Source organism: Sceloporus undulatus, chromosome 1 (assembly GCF_019175285.1).
Source record: "Sceloporus undulatus isolate JIND9_A2432 ecotype Alabama chromosome 1, SceUnd_v1.1, whole genome shotgun sequence".
NCBI lineage: Eukaryota > Metazoa > Chordata > Lepidosauria > Squamata > Phrynosomatidae > Sceloporus > Sceloporus undulatus.
Window position 1 is genome coordinate 231,467,675 of NC_056522.1, and position 18,682 is coordinate 231,486,356.

General features: G+C 41.1%; 1 protein-coding gene across 9 annotated transcripts in view; it reads right to left on the minus strand.

Annotated features, from left to right (window-relative positions):
• The window catches only part of R3HDM1 (R3H domain containing 1), a 104,571-nt gene that overhangs the window by 20,740 nt on the left and 65,149 nt on the right, over positions 1-18,682 (minus strand). For 6 of the 9 annotated variants that reach the window (XM_042449475.1, XM_042449454.1, XM_042449435.1 and 3 more), the window contains 4 exons: positions 18,250-18,410; positions 17,517-17,618; positions 10,038-10,316; positions 8,533-8,656 (listed from right to left, as the gene is read on the minus strand). In XM_042449475.1, the coding sequence (XP_042305409.1) occupies positions 8,533-8,656; positions 10,038-10,316; positions 17,517-17,618; positions 18,250-18,410 (666 nt within the window). The remainder of the gene's footprint in view (positions 1-8,532; positions 8,657-10,037; positions 10,317-17,516; positions 17,619-18,249; positions 18,411-18,682) is intronic. The other 3 variants (XM_042449464.1, XM_042449509.1, XM_042449501.1) reach the window with 1 other exon arrangement.

The following is an 18,682-nucleotide window of genomic DNA, read 5'->3' on the forward strand; positions in this document are numbered from 1 at the left end:
CTTTCATACACCAATTTTCATTCTAAACCTGTGCCCTTCAAGTGGAGCATTTCAGTCTGTTGTATGTTACCCCTCACCACTGAAAACAGATATACAAATTCTTGAACACTGAATAGTAATCAGTTTTGTCTAATTCTATGGAATGGCTATGGAAGAGACAGCCATGCTACCTTATTTTCATGTGTTTACATTGCACATCTTGAAGTGTCAAATACAACCCTTAGATTCTTCCTAAAATGAAGAAGCCAATACATCTCTTCTTAGCTAACAATTATAGTTCTATTTTTCTCCATGCTTTACTACAGCACATTTATTTTGTCAAGAAAGTGTACGGAATCATATAGATTTCATGTAGTTCACTATGAAGCTGAAAATGAGAAGGCTGTATCTGTTTACTAGCAAAGGACATTAAGTATCAGGTTTTTAGGTACATGCAGATTCAAAAGCAGGAAGCAGACCAGTGGATGATAATGGTCAACCTCCTATCTTCCTAAAATAGATTACTGTTTATCTAAAACTTTCCCAACAGATTTCCCCCTACTTTTCAGGCAGTGAAGAGAATTCTAGTTTACATTTTTTGTATATTCCACTTATTATCAGTGAAATGCGTACCATTTGAAAAAATGAATGTCTGCAAGAGTTATGGCTATTCCTACAAAACCTGGCAGGGGAGCATAACACCTCAGTTCTATAAAGCAGAGTCCCTATTACCTTTTTCTTGTTGTCGTTGTTGCATGCCTTCAAGTTGTTTCCAACCAATGGCAATGTCAACCCTATCATGAGGTTATCTTGGCAAGATTTGTTCAGAGGGGGAGCCTTTGCCTTCCTTTGAGGCTCTGTGTGGTTATATATATGTACCAAGGAAATAAAACATTTAATATATTTAATATATTTAATATATTTATAAAGGCAAAATCTGTTATAATCTGAAGGTAATGACGTTACTTCCTAGTTAAGTGTGCTCAGACCTGCAGCTAAACACATATAAAAATCTATTATAAAATGAAGTAAAAATGAGTGTAGAGATTTGCTTGAGTAAACACTGTTGCAAGCTTAGCACAATTTAGCAGATACCTCTCACCAAACAATTTTTTAGAAAAAAAAATATACTGAACTTTTGAACATGTAACATACTTCCTTCTCAACTGCCCTGCAGATATTTGCAAATAAAAAGACAGATGCTCGGATACATTAGTCCAACCCACAAACTATGCAGCCTAAAATGCAGGCCACTGCTGTACCAAACAACTTTAGAACCCCTGCTACTGTATATGAATGGAATTTACAAAGCGCTGCAATTTCAAATTTATCATTTCTCCAGGACTGCAGAGTAGCAGTGAAAATTATTCCATGTCTTCTGGCATTCTCACACAAACAAAGCAAAAAATCAATTTCCCATGCTGAGAGGAACTAGGACAATATAAATTGACTGCTAACGTGCTGCCCCACAGGGTTCCAAAGCACTTTTCTATTTTTAGCCACCTTACTCCATCCAAGCATACCAAGTAGCATGAAAGAAACACAGCACTCAGCAGAAAAAGGAGGGAAAGAAGCAGCAGCACCTGCTGAAACAGATGGTTTTTATTTTACAGCACTGGTACTGAAGTGTAGTCAAAAACTTGTGCTTCTCAACACCCAGGGACTGCAAGGAAGTAATTCTGCCATGTCATCATTCTTAAATCAAGGAACTGCTATGGCATCATGCTCCACATCTCATTCATAAATCAGTTAGAAAGGGACATTGCTTTCACAAACAAAATGAAAATCTCAAGCATGACAAGGTTAAAGACAAAACAGAAGACGCACAAAATAGACAACAAAAGGCAAAAAGCCTGTTTTTAGGTGTTTCTGGCCACCTTCTGTTTCTGAATATCACTTTCCTGATATTCTTTGTGCCACCTATTAAAGGACAGACATTGTTGGGGTTTTTTAAAGGGGCGAACAGCATATACTCAGAGAGCAACAATCCAAGACAGACACACCTGAAACCCCTTAAAAAAAGAAGCCAAGAAGCAGCTGAAAAAGAGACCGGTTCACTGTGAGAAATGTAACCCTCTCAGACAGTGTTACGGCCCCGAATCCAACAGCTCATGAATAAAGCCAACCTAGTCTATATAATATTACACATAAATGTTTTACATAAGGCCTGATTAATCACAAACACACAGAAAACCACACTTGTGTATATATACTGTGGACAGTAATTTTAATAATCCTTTAAGTTAGAAAATGTTTAAAAGTTGCTAAGTAAAACTCACAGATCATTGTTCATCTCTATGTACAACATCTAGCTTTTAGATCTGTTTATACTTGATTTTTTTTTCCTGTTTCACAGTTGGGTACTCAAAGCCAATGCACATGTGCTTATTTTGTATTTGCAACTATTGATTCAAACTGCTAGACATTTCTCCAGTCCTTTCATTACACATCCTGAAATCAGAACATGGCCTTGACATGTGTCCAACTTTAAAGAAAAATTCAAACTTGACTTGTTTTCCAAGCGTGAGCAATTGGGCTTCACTTGTTCCCCGAGTATTGGCAGTTCCAGAAGCTACCAAATTGGTGCATAAAACAAAAAATATTAGCAAAAACAAGCACTAAATTCTTTCTTTACGCTCTCCAGAAATTAATCTCCTCTAGTTCTCTGATAAAGTCGTATGCAATAATTTCTGCCACAGGACACTAACAAATAAGGCAGAAGGAAAGACTTATTAAAGTGGTAAAGATTTAGGGTGGTATTCCAAACTATATGCAATTAGTTATGTAATTGCAGGCGAGTTTTTGTTTGTATTTCATCAATGCAGTCCCTAATACACTGCATGACAAAACATACTGAAATCAAGACAGGGACTAAAATACAGTATACAATATGGTTAGCTACGGCGCGCACACAAATCTCTGCGAGTGCCTAAAGACACCTATGAACATAAAATCCTGAGTCAATAAAAAGTGTGCAGACTTTCAATTCATGAGAAGCCAGAAGTCTTTAGAATTCCTGCTTGGAATAAGGCAAGCAGTGTGATAGCACATGTTGTCCGACTGTTGAGGATGCAAAAGAGAGCAGCTTAACAAAAAGTAAGTGGAAGGAACACAGTCAATTGAGAATAACACTGGACACTTAATAATTAGCCTATTTTTTACTCTTAATTGCTGTTAATTGCCATCAAGTCGACTTTGACCTTTGGTGAACCTATAAACAAGAGGCTTCTTAATCATCCTATCATCAACAGCCCTGCTCAGGTCTTGCAGATTCAGGTCCGTCTCCTCCTTGACTGAGTATGTCCACCTATCAAGTATTATTGGCTTTTCTAGAGAGTCATGTCTTCTCATGATGTAGCCAAAGTACGACAGTCTCAGTTTAGTTATCTTGGGGCCCTGGACAGATGGGCCCTTTGCGGCAGAACGACAATGTGCTAGGGTTGCCTCGGGGCGGCGCATGCACACACCCCGCAACCCTAGAACGTCACCATAATGCCATAGCTGTGCGGCACTGTCCAGACAGTGCACACAGCTATGACGTCACTGCTGCACGCCATGCAGACCCGTGCAGCAACGACATGCTCGTGCTACCACCAGCAGTTTGTGGCAGTGCCGAAAGGAGCCGCTTTTCAGTGCTCCCTTGTTTTTCGCGCAACCACACCGTGCAAATTGGTTGCTGTGGTGTGGCTACGCGGAAAAGAGGCGGCTCCTGGCCGCCTTTTTCTGGTGGTCTGTACCCCGCCCTGGCTTCTAGGGGAGAGTTCAGACTTGATTTGCTCCAGGATTCATTCTTTTGTTTCTTTAACCATCCACGGTATCCATAAAACTCTTCTCCAGCACCACATTTTAAATGAGTTTATTCACTTCCTATAAGCTTTCTTGACTGTCCAAATTTCACAACCATACATAAAAACTGGAAATATGTTGGCATTTAGCATTCTAAACATCAGTATTCAATGATATACCTTACATTTGTCTACTTCCTTTATAGCTGCCCTTCCAAGTCCTAGTCTCCTTCTGATTTCTTGACTGCAGTCTTCATTCTGATTAATGACTGAGCCAAGGTATAGAAAATCTTGAACTGTTTCAATGTCTTTGTAATCTACTTTAATGTTATGTGATCATTATTTTTGTTTTCTTAATGTTCAACTGTAAGCCTACCTTTGCACTTCCTTCATTGACTTTTTTTCAGTAATTGTTTCAAGTCTTTGTTACTTTCTGTTAGTACATGGAGTCATCTCCATATCTTAAATGGTTGATGTTCCTTCCTCCAATTTTTACACCTCCTTCCTCCAAATCCTACTTTACGTATGGTATGTTCAGTACACAAGTTAGACAGAGAGATAACATGCTGCTTTACCTGAACCCTTTGCCAAATTTAAACCATTATATTTGTCTGTATTCTGTCCTGAGGATAGTGTCTTGTCCCGAGTATAGATTAGCATCAGGACAATGAAATATTGGGGGATACCAATTTCTTTAAAAGTGAATCGTAGTTTTTCATGATCTACACAATCAAAGACTTTGCTATAATCTAGCAAGCACGGACTGATTATTTCTTGAAATTATTTGGTGCACTCCATTATCCAACATATGTTTGCAATATGATCACTACTGCCTCCTCCTTTCCTGAACCCAGCTTGACACCTGGCATTTCTTATTTCATATATGGTAAAAGTCTTTGTTATAGAATTATGAGCATCACTTTGCATGGGAAATTAATGTAATGTTCCTGTGGTTACTGCAATCCCTGGTGTCCCATTTTTTAGGGACTAGAATTATTTTGAGTGTTTCAAATCTGCGGCCATTGCTTTGTTCTTTGTATTTGTTGATAGATTTTAGTTAGAACTTCATAGCCTAAAGCAGCTCTATCAGTATGCCATCTGTTCCTTGATTGCCATCGGCCTCAGAGGGAGCATCAACAGACCCAGCAACATCGAGGACTGCCTGAAGAAGAGGCCCCTCCCTCTTCAACTGTCATCTCGGCCTCAGAGGGAGCCATAGGCAGACCCAGCAACATCGGGGACTGCCTGAAGGAAGAGGCCCCTCCCTCTTCAACTGTCATCTCGGCCTCAGAGGGAGCCCTCAGGCAGACCCAGCAACATCGGGGACTGCCTGAAGGAAGAGGCCCCTCCCTCTTCAACTGTCATCTCGGCCTCAGAGGGAGCCCTCAGGCAGACCCAGCAACATCGGGGACTGCCTGAAGGAAGAGGCCCCTCCCTCTTCAACTGTCATCTCGGCTCAGAGGGAGCCATCGCAGACCCAGCAACATCGAGGACTGCCTGAAGGAAGAGGCCCCTCCCTCTTCAACTGTCATCTCGGCCTCAGAGGGAGCCCTCAGGCAGACCAGCAACATCGGGGACTGCCTGAAGGAAGAGCCCTCCCTCTTAACTGTCATCTCGGCCTCAGAGGGAGCCCTCAGGCAGACCCAGCAACATCGGGGACTGCCTGAAGGAAGAGGCCCCTCCCTCTTCAACTGTATCTCGGCCTCAGAGGGAGCCCTCAGGCAGACCCAGCAACATCGGGGACTGCCTGAAGGAAGAGGCCCCTCCTCTTCAACTGTCATCTCGGCCTCAGAGGGAGCCATCAGGCAGACCCAGCAACATCGGGGACTGCCTGAAGGAAGAGGCCCCTCCCTCTTCAACTGTCATCTCGGCCTCAGAGGAGCCCTCAGGCAGACCAGCAACAATCGGGGGACTACCTGAAGGAAGAGGCCCCTCCCTCTTCACACTGTCATCTCGGCCTCAGAGGGAGCCACAGGAGACACACAAACATCGGGGACTGCCTGAGAGGACTACTTCTGCCGCTGCCCCCCCCCCTGTCACCTGGGAAGAAGCTCCCCAAAAACTGCGGAGGACTGTCTTGCCGCCTGTGGTGGCTTTTTACCAGGGGGGGAGGGGTCAGTGAGAGAGGGGTGTTTTTATGTATTCTTAATTGTTTTATTGATATTTGCTGTGAACCGCCTGATCTATGGGGTATAAAAATAATAAATTTATTATTATTATTATTTATTTCTCCCAAATACTCTGAGTGCAGCTTCCATGACATTTTTTAAATTATAGGTTCATCTTCAAATGGTTGTTCCTTGAATGAATCTATCATCCTTTCATCTCTTTTATATACAGGTCTTCAGTGTATTGTTTCCATCATTTTTTTTATTTCTACTTCGTCATGTAATGTGTTCCTTTGCTTGGTCACAGAGCATCCCCACTCTTGGCTTAAATTTCCTTTGTTTTCTCAAATCTTATGGATGAGGTCTCTTGTCCTTCCTTTTTAGTCATCATCTGCTATTTTTTCTGAATTGATTATTATAGTAGTTCTCCTTGCCCCTGCACACAAGCCATTGAATAGTTGCTTTCAGGATTCTGACTATTTCTGTCACCATTTACTTTTGCTTGTCTGTTCTTAACTGCTTGAAGAGTTTCATCTGTCATCCATGAGGCCTTTTCTTTTTGGCTGCAGATAATATCTTTTAGTATTCCTCCCTGATAATGTCCCTGGCAACTAGGCATATTAATGCAATTCATACACACACACATTGGTTCTTCATTTTCCCAGGAATCCATTTTGGATTCCCCCCCGCCGCGAAAACAGAGGCTTGTGCGTATTCGAGCCTCATAGGTTTGAATGGGTCATGGCCCAGGCGCACGCACCATTAGAAATAGCAGAGGTCGCCCCTCCACAGATAGTCAAGGTTGCGGATCTGAGACCTGCGAGTTAGGAGGGGTAACTATGTTTGTGTGTTATATGTATGTGTGTGTGTGTGTGTGTGTATACATACACACATACACACATATACACAGACATATAAAATTGTCCTGCACCAGACTAACAAGTTGTAGTTGTGGTGCCATGCAGTTATCTCTCAGACGCACTCCTCCACTATTGCTGCTGTCCAGTAGCTGTCTTGCACATTTAGTCTGACTCCTCAGCAAAAGCCTGTCTGACATGGGAGACACCACTAGCAAAAGTGCTGCCATCGGTAAAGCCTCTTGCCTCACAGGAGCAGGCAATCCTACCAGTGTGGAAAGATAGTGCCACAGCCTTTTCTGTGTTTCCTTTAATGAGGAGGCTCTCTACCTCTCTCCATAATCAGGCATACAGTGGTACCCCGGGTTACGAATTTAATTCGTTCCGCGGCGCCGTTCGTAACCCGAAAGATTTCGCAACCCGAAAAAGCCATAGCCGCTAGCGCTGGAAAGCCGCGATTTCGTGCGAAAAAGCGCCGAAAAGCACCAAAAATTTTTTCGTAAGCCGAAAAAAAAAAAACGTAACCCGGAACAGTTTTTTCCTATCTAATTTTTTCGTATCCCGGAAATTTCGTAACACGGTCATTTCGTATCCCGGGGTACCACTGTATTTGGAATATTTCTGTTCTATGGTCCATGTTGATCTTTTGAGCAACAGCAACATGTGATCTTCATCCTCATATCTGTCTGACATGGGAGACTCCACTAGCAGCACTGCTACTATCAGCATAGCCTCTCATCTCATAGAACACAATTTCACAATTGTGGAAACAATCCAACTTTTCCATGTGAACCGATGTGGGGGAGGGGGATGTTTGACCCCAAACCCACAACTATATCCAAGAACAAACTCACTTCTAGAAATTACCTTGTACTCCAGCCCAAATTTCATGCTACCCATTAATAATTTATCTGTCTAGGTAAATAAAACATGCTCACTGAGAGCACAAATGTTTCCGTCAGCATAACCATCACCAGCAATTCCTAGAAGGCATTTCTAAGAGACCTGAGGTACAGCTAAGTTCCAAAACTGAAATAAAAACACAGGAGTCCAACTTTGAGGACATTAAGTTTAGTATGGACTATAAATTCAAGCCGCCTAAATTCACTGTGTGAAAGTAAAATGTGCTTCACTTTCTGTTAATAATTAATGCACCCACAGAAACTAAACCATGTCAGAATATGTACCTTCAGAGCAGAAGAAACAAATCTCTAAAATATGGGTATTATTGTATTAAACTACTAGCTGTGACTAAACATGATTCAAATAAAGGAAAACAAACATACAGGGGGAAAAACCCTTGAAGAATCAAAAACTTAGTTTTGTGTTATTTTTCAGAAGACAACTTCCAGTCACAAGAAATACCACAAAAACTAAAAGGAATTAAAAACATACTTTATATGAATCACTAGGGATCAGAAATACTTAGCTCATGGCAGAATGCTTAAATTACAGTATAACAGTGTACATATGAGATTTGAATATGTTTAAGACCTTTGATGTGAACATCAATTTGACTTCTCATTAGAAATTCTTTACATTACTAAATATGCAGAAAGACTACCCATTTTTTGCTAACTAAATAGTACTTTCTTTTTGCCTTGACACTTAGGATTTATCATTTTGAATATACTTAAAAGAATGCATTCCCACCAGATGGTGGTATTAATACTGCAAAGCCAAAATATATGGCTTTCTTCATTACTGACTTTACAAGTTTTTGTTTTCACAGTACTTCTTCTGAACTGCCCAGGCTCCTGAAACATCTAGAAGTGCATTAGTGGGAAAGGGAACACCACAAACCTGTCTGTTGTGCAGGTTGTGGCAGTGGCTGGTTTTGCTGTGTGTTGTAGTGAACCGAAGTAACTGGCCGAAACTGTTGATTGGAGTGTGGATACTGGCCTGGAGCACAGTAACAAGCTGGCATCTAAAAAAGGAGGGAAACATAGGAAGTTCTTTTATATGCTTTGAAAGTAGATGTGTCTTACAATATTCAATGAGGGCAAGTCAAACTCACATTAAAAAGGCAAATGTAACAAAAACGGAAGGATCATTAAAATACTTAAGATAATTCTTTCTCTCTGAATTTTTAAAAGCATGCACTAATTGTATCTGGCTATATATTCATCACAAAAGGAAAGATAACACCCCAGTTCCATGCTTAGTTTATTAGTGATGAAAAGCACTCAGAACATGTTTTAAATTAAATTATGTTTTCACCCAGTGTTTGTTTCAACAGAACAACTTAGGGGCAAAAGAGACCATTCTGTAGGGGTGGTTTCAAGCCACCCTCACAAAGCCGGACTGGGGCTGCAGCAACCGCTTGCTGTGGTCCCAATTCACCTTTTTGCCAGTTGAAAAAGAGCAGCAAACAGACGCTCCTTTTTGTGCTGGCAAAATGCTGGCTATTCCCTCCTGGCACTCTTAAAGTGCTCTGGTGGCATGTGGTGTGTAAATGCTGTGCCGCCGGCCGCCAAGAAGCCAGCCCATGTGTGGGCAGCTGCCCACCTTGAAGCAGGCTTCCAGACATCTTGGGGGCGTGTGTTATCTGTACACAATGCCCCCAAGACACCCAGACGCCAGCTTTTTATGCCAGTCTGTTTCGCCCCTTAGTTATTTTAAATCGTTCTTTACAGTTGTAAGTGATCGTTTTTAGCTGTATTTTCTTTTAATTCATGTTGTGATCACCATCCATTCTACACGAGGAGAAAGTGGGAATGGAAAATAACCAACCAATGAGTAATCAATTAATGCAGGCAAAGCTTTAATGCAATCCTGAACAATAACAGCTGATGAATTTGTTTTCATGCTTTAAATACCACCATTAAATTAAATTCAGACCAAAATGCTGCAAGTAAATAAAACATAGTAACGAAATATCAATAAGTTATTATGTAACTGTTTCAACATGTGCACAATCATTTTAATAGTAGGAGTCTGCATACCCCTGAATATGTATCAACTTCTAATCCTTCTAGAATTTGGCAAAAAGGGTAATACTTATGCTGGCGAAACGTCAGAAAGAAACTCTGCTAGAACATGGCCACATAGCCTGAAAAACCCACAAAAAACTAGGTAATACTTATTCATAACAAGAATACAGACTCCCCTCTTGTTTATTTTGTAATTGAAACATAAAGATAGATTACTACTTCTATTTGTCAACAGTCAACCAACAAAGCATAGGAGGAGGAAGGAATCCTACAAAAAGTGAAACTTGTAAATGCAAGTTTAATCAACAGGTAGAATCAATGACTTCTCAACAATTTAACAGATTTAACAATACTGTATTCAAAAGATCTCTCTACCTGTGGCATTGGTTGCTGCATATATCCCTGTTGCTGAAGAACTTGCTGGTTAACAGGGTGGCTGGATGCACTGTAATTAGGAGCAGAAACAGGCTGCCCAGGTGGAGGTGGAGGTGGCGGTGGAGCAGGAGGTGGAGCAGTTGCTATGATAAAACCAGATTGCTGTGGAGGTTGAAGGACAACCGTGGACTGGAACATGGTGGCATGAGGATCAGCAGCTTCCCCAGATGGCTGTCGGGAGAGACTCATATGGCTAAATTGGGATCCTAGGTTGTCTTGCTGAAATAAGTAAAACAATAACATTATTCCTCTTTTGAAGGCATATGAGAAAGAACAGCTGCTTGCTATAAAAAAAAAAAACACCTCACATTAAACATAAAATGGTGAACTATACAGTGGACCCTTGTTATACGCTGGGGTTTGGTTCCAAGAGCCCCTGTGGATAACAAAATCCATGTATGCTCAAGTCCCAGTAAATATAATGACACAGCAAAATGGCGTCCCTTATAAAAAATGGAAAATCAATGTTTGATATTTGAAATTTATACTGTTTTTGAACATTTTCAAACCGTGGATGCTTCAATCCATGCATAAAAAATCCATGTATAAGAAGGGCCGACAGTATTCTTATCCTGTTGTGTCAGATTAGCAATAAAAACATAGTAAAAATTAAGGCAATTTGTAGGGAATGGAATTAAAGAAGTTTGTAATTTTAAATTGCACTAAGAAATGTGAAATATATTGAATGATTTTAAAATGTCTATCTTTAAAAAAACCCTGTGTCAGTTGAACCTAGTAATACATTCTGATTATTAAATCAGAACTTTCTGACTAGTAATACTTTCTGGATGCACTGTAATAGAATCAGAGTTGGAAGAGACCACAAGGGCCATCCAGTCCAACCCCCTGCCACGCAGGAACTCAATATCAAAGCATTCCTGACAGATGGCCATCCAGCCTCTGTTTAAAAACCTCCAAGGAAGGAGACTCCACCACTCTCCAAGGGAGTGTGTTCCACTCTCAAACAGTTCTCACTGGCAGGAAGTTCCTTCTAATGTTTAGGTGGAATTTCTTTTCCTGCAGTTTACATCCACTGCTCCGTGTTCTAGTTTCTGGAACAGCAGAAAACAAGCTTGCTCCATCCTCAATATGACACCCCTTCAAACACCCCTTCTTGATAGGCATGGGCCTGCTACAAACTGCCAAAATAAAGCTGCTTCGGGTCTCTTTGGAGATATGCTATTTAAATGATGCATGGGTCCTAAGAATCCGGAAGCTGTACCAAAGCTGCACTCCAGTGCTTAGGAATGGAGTTTGGCTTTGGCGCGACCTCCGGACTCTTAGGACCCATGCATCATTTAAATAGCATACCTCCAAAGAGACCCGAAGCAGCTTTATTGTGGCAGTCTGTAACAGGCCATGGTTTCCAGACTCTTCACCATTTTTAACACCCTCCTTTGAACATGCTCCAGCTTCTCAACATCCTTTTTGAACTATGGTGCCCAGAACTGGACACAGTATGCCAGGTGAAGCCTAACCAAAGCAGAATAGAGTGGCACTATGACTTCCTTTGATCTAAATACTATACAGTAAAGTCTTGATTATCCAACCTTTGGTTATCTGACGTACCATGCTTTTTCGTGAGCGCGCATGGCATAGAATGTCGGATAATGGCCGGCTTCATTTTCCTCAGCCAGAAGGGAGTGCGCGCACTCCCCGCAGGCTGAAGAAAACCAAGCCGGGAAGGGGAGGACTGGGCTCAGTCCTCCCCTTCCCGGCTTGGTCTTCTTCAGCCTGAGGGGAGTGCACACACTCCCTTCTGGCTGAGGAGATTCAAGCCGAGGAGGCGAGAGCTGGGCTCAGTCCTACCTTTCCCGGCTTCTTTCTCCTCAGCCTTCGGGGAATGCGCGCAAACCCTGCGGGCTGAGGCGATCCAAGCTGAGGAGGCAAAAGCTGGGCCCAGTCCTCCCCTTCCCGGCTTGGTTCTCCTCAGCCTGCGGGGAGTGTGTGCACTCCCCGCGGGCTGAGATCCAAGCTGCAGAGGGAAGGAGGAAGGGAGGAGGGGAAGGGAGGCGAGGGATTTTTGTCCTCAATGGTGGTGCACGTGCGCAAGCGCCGCCATTGGGGATAATCTGGATTATCCGACATATTCGGTTATCCGACTATCAGCCAGCCCGTTTATGTCGGATAATCAAGACTCTACTGTACTTCTGTTGATGCAGCCTAGAATCATATTGGTCTTTTCAGCTGCCGCATCACACTGTTGACTCATGTTCAACCTGTGGTCTATTAGGACTCCTAGATCCCTTTCATATGTAGACCCATTCAGCCAGGTGTCCCCTGTCCTATATCTATGCATATTTATTTATTTATTTATTTATGTCCAAAGTGCAGTACCTTCGTGTTGAATTTCATTTTGTTAGCTTTGGACGAGCTTTCTAATCAATTAAAGTCATTTTGAATTTTGATCCTGTCCTCTGAGGTATTAGCTAATCCTCCTAATTTGGTGTCATCTGCAAATTTGATAAGCATGCCCCCAATTCTGTCATCCAAGTCATTGATAAAGATGTTGAATAGCACTGGGCCCAGGACAGAACCCTGTGGCACTCCACTGGTCACTAATCTCCAGTATTATGAGGATCCATTGCTAAGCACCCTTCCAGTTCGGTTGGTCAACCAGTTACTAATCCACCTCACAGTTGTATTGTCTAGCCCACATTTTACTATCTTCTTTGCAAGAGTATTATGTGAGACTCTTACTGAAATCAAGAAATGCTATGTCTGTTGCATTCCCTTCATCTACCAAGCCGATAATTTTATACAAAAAAAAAGAGAGATCAGATTAGTCTAGCATTACTTAATATAATAATAATATGTTTTATTTTTATACCGCTTTTCCGAGGTGATCAAAGCGGTTCTCAGGAACCCATGCTGACTTTTAGTGATTATGGCATCCTCTTCTAAATATTCACAGACTCTCTGTTTAATGAGCTGTTCTAGAATCTTTTCTGGTATTGATGTCAGATCAACTGGACCTTTTTTGAAGATGAGGACCCAGTCGGCTGGGACTTCTGTTCTCCAGGGGTTCTCAAAGATTATTGCTAGTGGCTCTGAGATTACATTTGCCAGTTCTTTTAATATCCTTGGATGTAGTTCATCTGGTCCTGGAGACTTAAATTCACTTAACAAGGTATTCCTGTACTACCTCTGTGCTGCATTGTCAGGACCATGTGGCACACTTGGCCTGGAAATGTCATGGATGTGGCCACTAGATGGAACTGGAGCAGACGTTACTACAGTTCATAGTTTTTTTGTGGGTTTTTCGGGCTATGTGGCCATGTTCTAGCAGTTTCTTTCTGATGTTTCAACAGCATCTGTTTCTGGCGAAACGTCAGAAAGAAACTCTGCTAGAACATGGCCACATAGCCCGAAAAACCCACAAAAAACTATGGATGCCGGCCATGAAAGCCTTCGACTTTACATTACTACAGTTCAAGTGGCAGGTGTGCATGAATCAGCATTTGGAAGCTGTGCATCACAGGACGTCTGATGCAACATGCAAGCAGGTGAAATCAGCCAGTAGTGCATCATGGGCAATGCTATTATGCAACCTGCACTGGGGATGAAACCAGCAAGGTTTCATTGGTGGCATGGCTATCACATGATTTCACAGAAGACCACCTATATAAGGGAGAAGGTGACTATCTCTGTTGTTGGGTTGTTGTGGTCAGTGTCTGGCAAAGCACTTTTGTCTGTTTATATATAGAGCTGTGAGTATCCAAGACAGCTGTTTGGTACTCTGTGTGATCTTGTATATAGTTTGGAACAAATGAATTAAAGCTCTCTTGTTTGAGAGAGAGCCTTGCTGTCCAGCAGTGTTATTTTTTTAAGCTGGGAGCTCAAGGCTGGTCAGCCTGCATGGGAGGAATTTTTCCTTCTCAGCCTGAAGCCTTTGCAGACATCTCTCCCAGAGCCTTCTCGTGGCGTCCTGCCTGCGTGGATCAACTCTGCACGTGGTCATAGTCGACACAGCGCCTCTCTCTACGCCCCATCATGCATTTCCCCTATTGTGTCTTCTGCTCTATCTTCCTCAGGCTGAGCACTCTTTTCCTTTTGTGAGAGGACTGAGGAAAAGAAGGTGTTGAGTAATTCTGCTTTTTTCTGTCCCGTTAGAATTTCTCCATCTTCTCCAAGCAGTGGCCCTACCATTTCCTCCTTTTTCCTTTTGCTACAGGCATACCCTAAAAGGCCCTTTTTATTGTTCTTAACCTCTCTAGCAAACCTGAGCTCATTCTGCACTTTAGCTTTCCTTACTTTACCCCTACATGTGCTAGCTATTAACTTGAATTCCTCTTTAGTGATTTCCCCCCTTTTCCATTTCTTATACATCTCCCATTTAAAACCTAGTTCAGTTGCAAGTTCTTTAGTCATGCAACCCGGTTTCTTGAGACACCTCCCATTTTTCCTTCTCGTTGGAACAGTTTAAAATTCTCTTTTAGTATTCCTGACCATGTGATCATTATTCTACTATAACATTATTTGCAAAGAAAGAGAAATAAATTAGGAGCAAGTTTAGGAAATATTTTTGAACGTTAATTAATGAGGGGTACAGTACTAGGAAAGAGAAGCAGGAAGGGAGTACTTAAACTTATTACCAGGATGCAATGATACTTAAATTATTCATTTATTGCAACTGGTTTTACCGTATATACTCGTCTACAAGTCGACCTCATGTATAAGTCGAGGGAAGGTTTTAGGATCAAAATCTTGGATTTTGATATGCCCCGTGGATAAGTCGAGGGCAGAATTTAGGAGACAGATTTTAAGGCTGGCTTCAAAGTGGAAGTGGAGGGGGGGGGAAGAGAAGCTTGGTTTTCAGAGGAAATGCGAGGAGGAGGAAGAGAAGCAAAGGTTTGGAGATCAGCTTGCAAGCGGTCTGAAATACAAAGAAGTGGCAAGGTTTGGAAATCAGCTTGCAAATGGAGGGAAAATGGGGAAATGCAAAGAAGAGGCAAGGTTTGGAGATCAGCTTGCAAATGGAGGGAAAATGGGGAAATGCAAAGAGGAGAAAGAAAAGTTTGGAGATAGGATTGAGAAGGGAATCACTACATGCACACTCACACTGGTGCCTCGCAGCTCTTTCAGCAAGCTACTTTTAAAAGGCGCTTTATGAGCATTATTACTGTTTGTTGTTGTTGTTGTTAACTGTCCTCCAGTCGATCTCAAGCCATGGTAACTGTATTGATCCTTGTATAATTCGATCCCAGATTTTAGGGTCAATACTTGGGCATACATTTCTCGACTTGTAGTTGAGTATATACAGTAAATGAGTTGGAAAAATCATATTACATATCTGTGTAACAGCACTTCAAATTTACAAATGTACTAGGTAGTGATCCCTAAAAACCTAACCTACTCTATAGATATCCTAATGCATCTTCTTCAAAACTTGCAGAACCTGGTTCACAGTGTAACTCAACAGATGTTTTCTCAGAACTGAGTCTCATTTTGTTCATTCTTAATTAATCTCACAGAAATGTATCCTAGGAAAAGCCAGCGTGGTGTAGTGGTTTGAGACCCGGACAGGGACTCTTGAGACTAGGGCTTGAATCCCAGCTTGGCCATGCAAACCCACTGGGTGACATTGGGCAAGTCACACTCTCCCACCCTCAAAGGATAGCAATGGCAAACCCTTTCTGAAGAAACATGCCAACAAACTCCCATAACATGTTTACCTTAGAGTATTCCTGTTAGAAATGATTTGAAGGCACAATGTGTGTTTCCCTGGTAAGGTTAATTGTACAGCTTGTGGACTAACTACAGCTATAACATAAGGAAAGTCACACTGGATCCTACCAAGGACCGTCTTATTCAGAATTCTTTTATTACAGTGGCCAACTAGAAGCCTCTAAACAGCAGCATCTTCTAGATCATGTTCACCAACAACTGGTATTTTCTTCTGAAACAACATTTATTTAGCCATCATGGCTAAAAGCCACTGATAGACTAGGTCTCCAAGCTTCCCTCTAAAGCTGTCCAAGCATGTCTTGGTATATTTTTGTTGCATCAAATTCCACTATTTATCTGTGGGTTGTTTTTGTTTTTATTTATTTATTTATTTTTGGAAGAAGTATATTCCAATTCTGGAATATTCTGCCCTTAGAGGCCCAAGAGGTGCCAACAATGACTTCATTCTGTTCATTCATTAACGCCTTTGGAGTCTAATTATTTCATCAAATTTGTACATAAAAAGTGGGCAAATTGCAACCTGAAGGTCTGACAGGCTGCCCTTTCTCTCCCCCCCAAAAAACCCTCTTAGGGGCTTGGAGGACATTTTCACTAAATTGGTGGGCAGTGACACTTAATTTTTAATGGGAGGTTGAAGCCTTCCAAGGTCTCCTGGGTATTGCCCACTCTTGGTGTACATGGTTTTAACCATACTTCGATTTGTTAAGATAGTTCAAACTGTAAATAATCTTGTTATTATTTATAAACTCACAAGCAGAACTCAAGTCTGTTGTGCCACAGCAACTGTTGTTTAAAGGCAAAGTGCCTCTGCTCCTGGTAAAAACATAACACCATCATGACTAGTAGCCACTGATAGTATCTCCTGCACCTTTTAAAAATAATCCAAGTTAAAGGTTATGCTCATTTGCCTGATTTATCCACCTGTTAATACAATATGCTGCTTGCAGCCACCAAGGACACTGATGTGTGGAGAATCTTACCTTGAGCTAGAGGATTCAGTGCATGTGGGTCTGAGGAATGCAAATAAACTGTAAAAGCTCCAAAATCCAGACAAACTTTTCAAAGCCATCAAACATTTAAGCCCAGTGGAGAGGGTTCTTTTTAATTACCATTGGCGATGAGACAGAGCAAAACACTTCAGAAGAATGAAACAAAGAAGTAGCCAGGGAAAAAGAGGAAAAGCATACATATAAATATACTGTATGTATTTACACATACAAATATAAAGGCTATAATAAATACTGACTGACTTTGAAGACTAAAAGCAAAAAGTTTTTAATGAATAGTACTTACAGATTATTATGAGCAATCTTTCCATTAATATATATTATGTTATAACAAACATATATACACATATAAATACACATATATGTATATACTGTATATACAAGAGAGAGAGAGAGAGACCAGTCTCTTTTGGCAGGCTTATCCAGATGATTTTAAAATACTGAATTTTAAATATAGATTGTTTTTGAATGTGTATGTCTTATTTGTCCTTATTTGTTGCATGTTTTAAATAATGTGTTTTAACTCATGTAGTGCACTGTTTATCTTTTGTTGTTTCCCGCCTCCCACTTGCCCTCTAACACTTTTCTGTCCTTTTGCAAATATGGAGGCATCTTTACAAATTGCAACCAGTCAGTATTTATCATACGCATGCAGATACATATACAGCTAATCTAAGTAAAGATTCTGTCATGCAACAGAAGAGATGAGTAGAAGATAATATACCACAGTATATTGCTGTGTAGATGAGACTGGCAGGAGCGGGGGTGGATAAGTGACTGTGGAGAATTGAACAGGCTGTGAAGAAGGCTGAAGAGATCGGATAGGCTGAAGAAGTAACAGTTGAACACACACAATTAACAACAGAGCAAGAAGAAATGAAAGTGGGAATTTTTCAATAAATAGCTTTTTAAAAAGTACAAAGAAAAAGAGTGAACATCCTTCATATTAATTGATTAACAAAAAACAAGAAGGTTCAGATTACATATAACACTGGTTCCCAATCTTGGGTCCCCAAATTTGATTTTTTAACTTCATCAACTATACAGACAGTATAGCCAAATGCTGGGTGATTCAGGGCACTGTAGTTCAACAATATTTAGGACCTACAAGTTAGGAATCACTAACTTAGAATAAATCTCAGAATGAACATGCCTCCACCTATCATGAGACATGGTTAATTTCATAATTTTTAACAATGCCAAATAGCATAAGATGACAAACTTGTAATATCCTTAGGATTTGAAAAATTAATACTTGCATGTGAACACACACAGAGGCTGATCTGCTGCTTTGGAAAACCACTATTTCCTTGGAGAAAATGACTAATAAAGATTAGACCACAAGCCATAAAAGAACAGCCACCAACACATTTTGTAACATTTTTCCAGGACACTTCCCTTTTCTTCTCACCAGACGGCATAAACACTGTCAAGCACTGCAAATTTGTTATATGCACCTGTGATAAGATGTGATTGGTTGCTGGCTGTTGCTGAGGTGGCATGGGAGGTGGCGGCTGTTGCTGCTGTGGAGGTCCAGGCACTTGGTTTCTAACAGGTTGTTGAGACATAGGAGGATTATAAACAACTGGAGTGCCATCTGGATTAAGAAATGGCTGACCTAGATGGTTGGAGTGAAAAAATAAAGCTTCTATTGCAAAATGCAATGTACTTGCAGTAAGAAGTTGTTTTTACATTCTGGAAAGCCAACATAGTATGACAGATTACATCTCAACAGAACCAAAGAGTATCATAGCTTATATTAAAACATGAATGTCAAAACATGCTCAGTTCATCAAAAAGTGGTCCAATATAACATTCCTGCACATATTTTCCATCTACTGACTAACCTGGGAATTGCAAAATATCATTTAAATTGTAATGCGGCTGTAG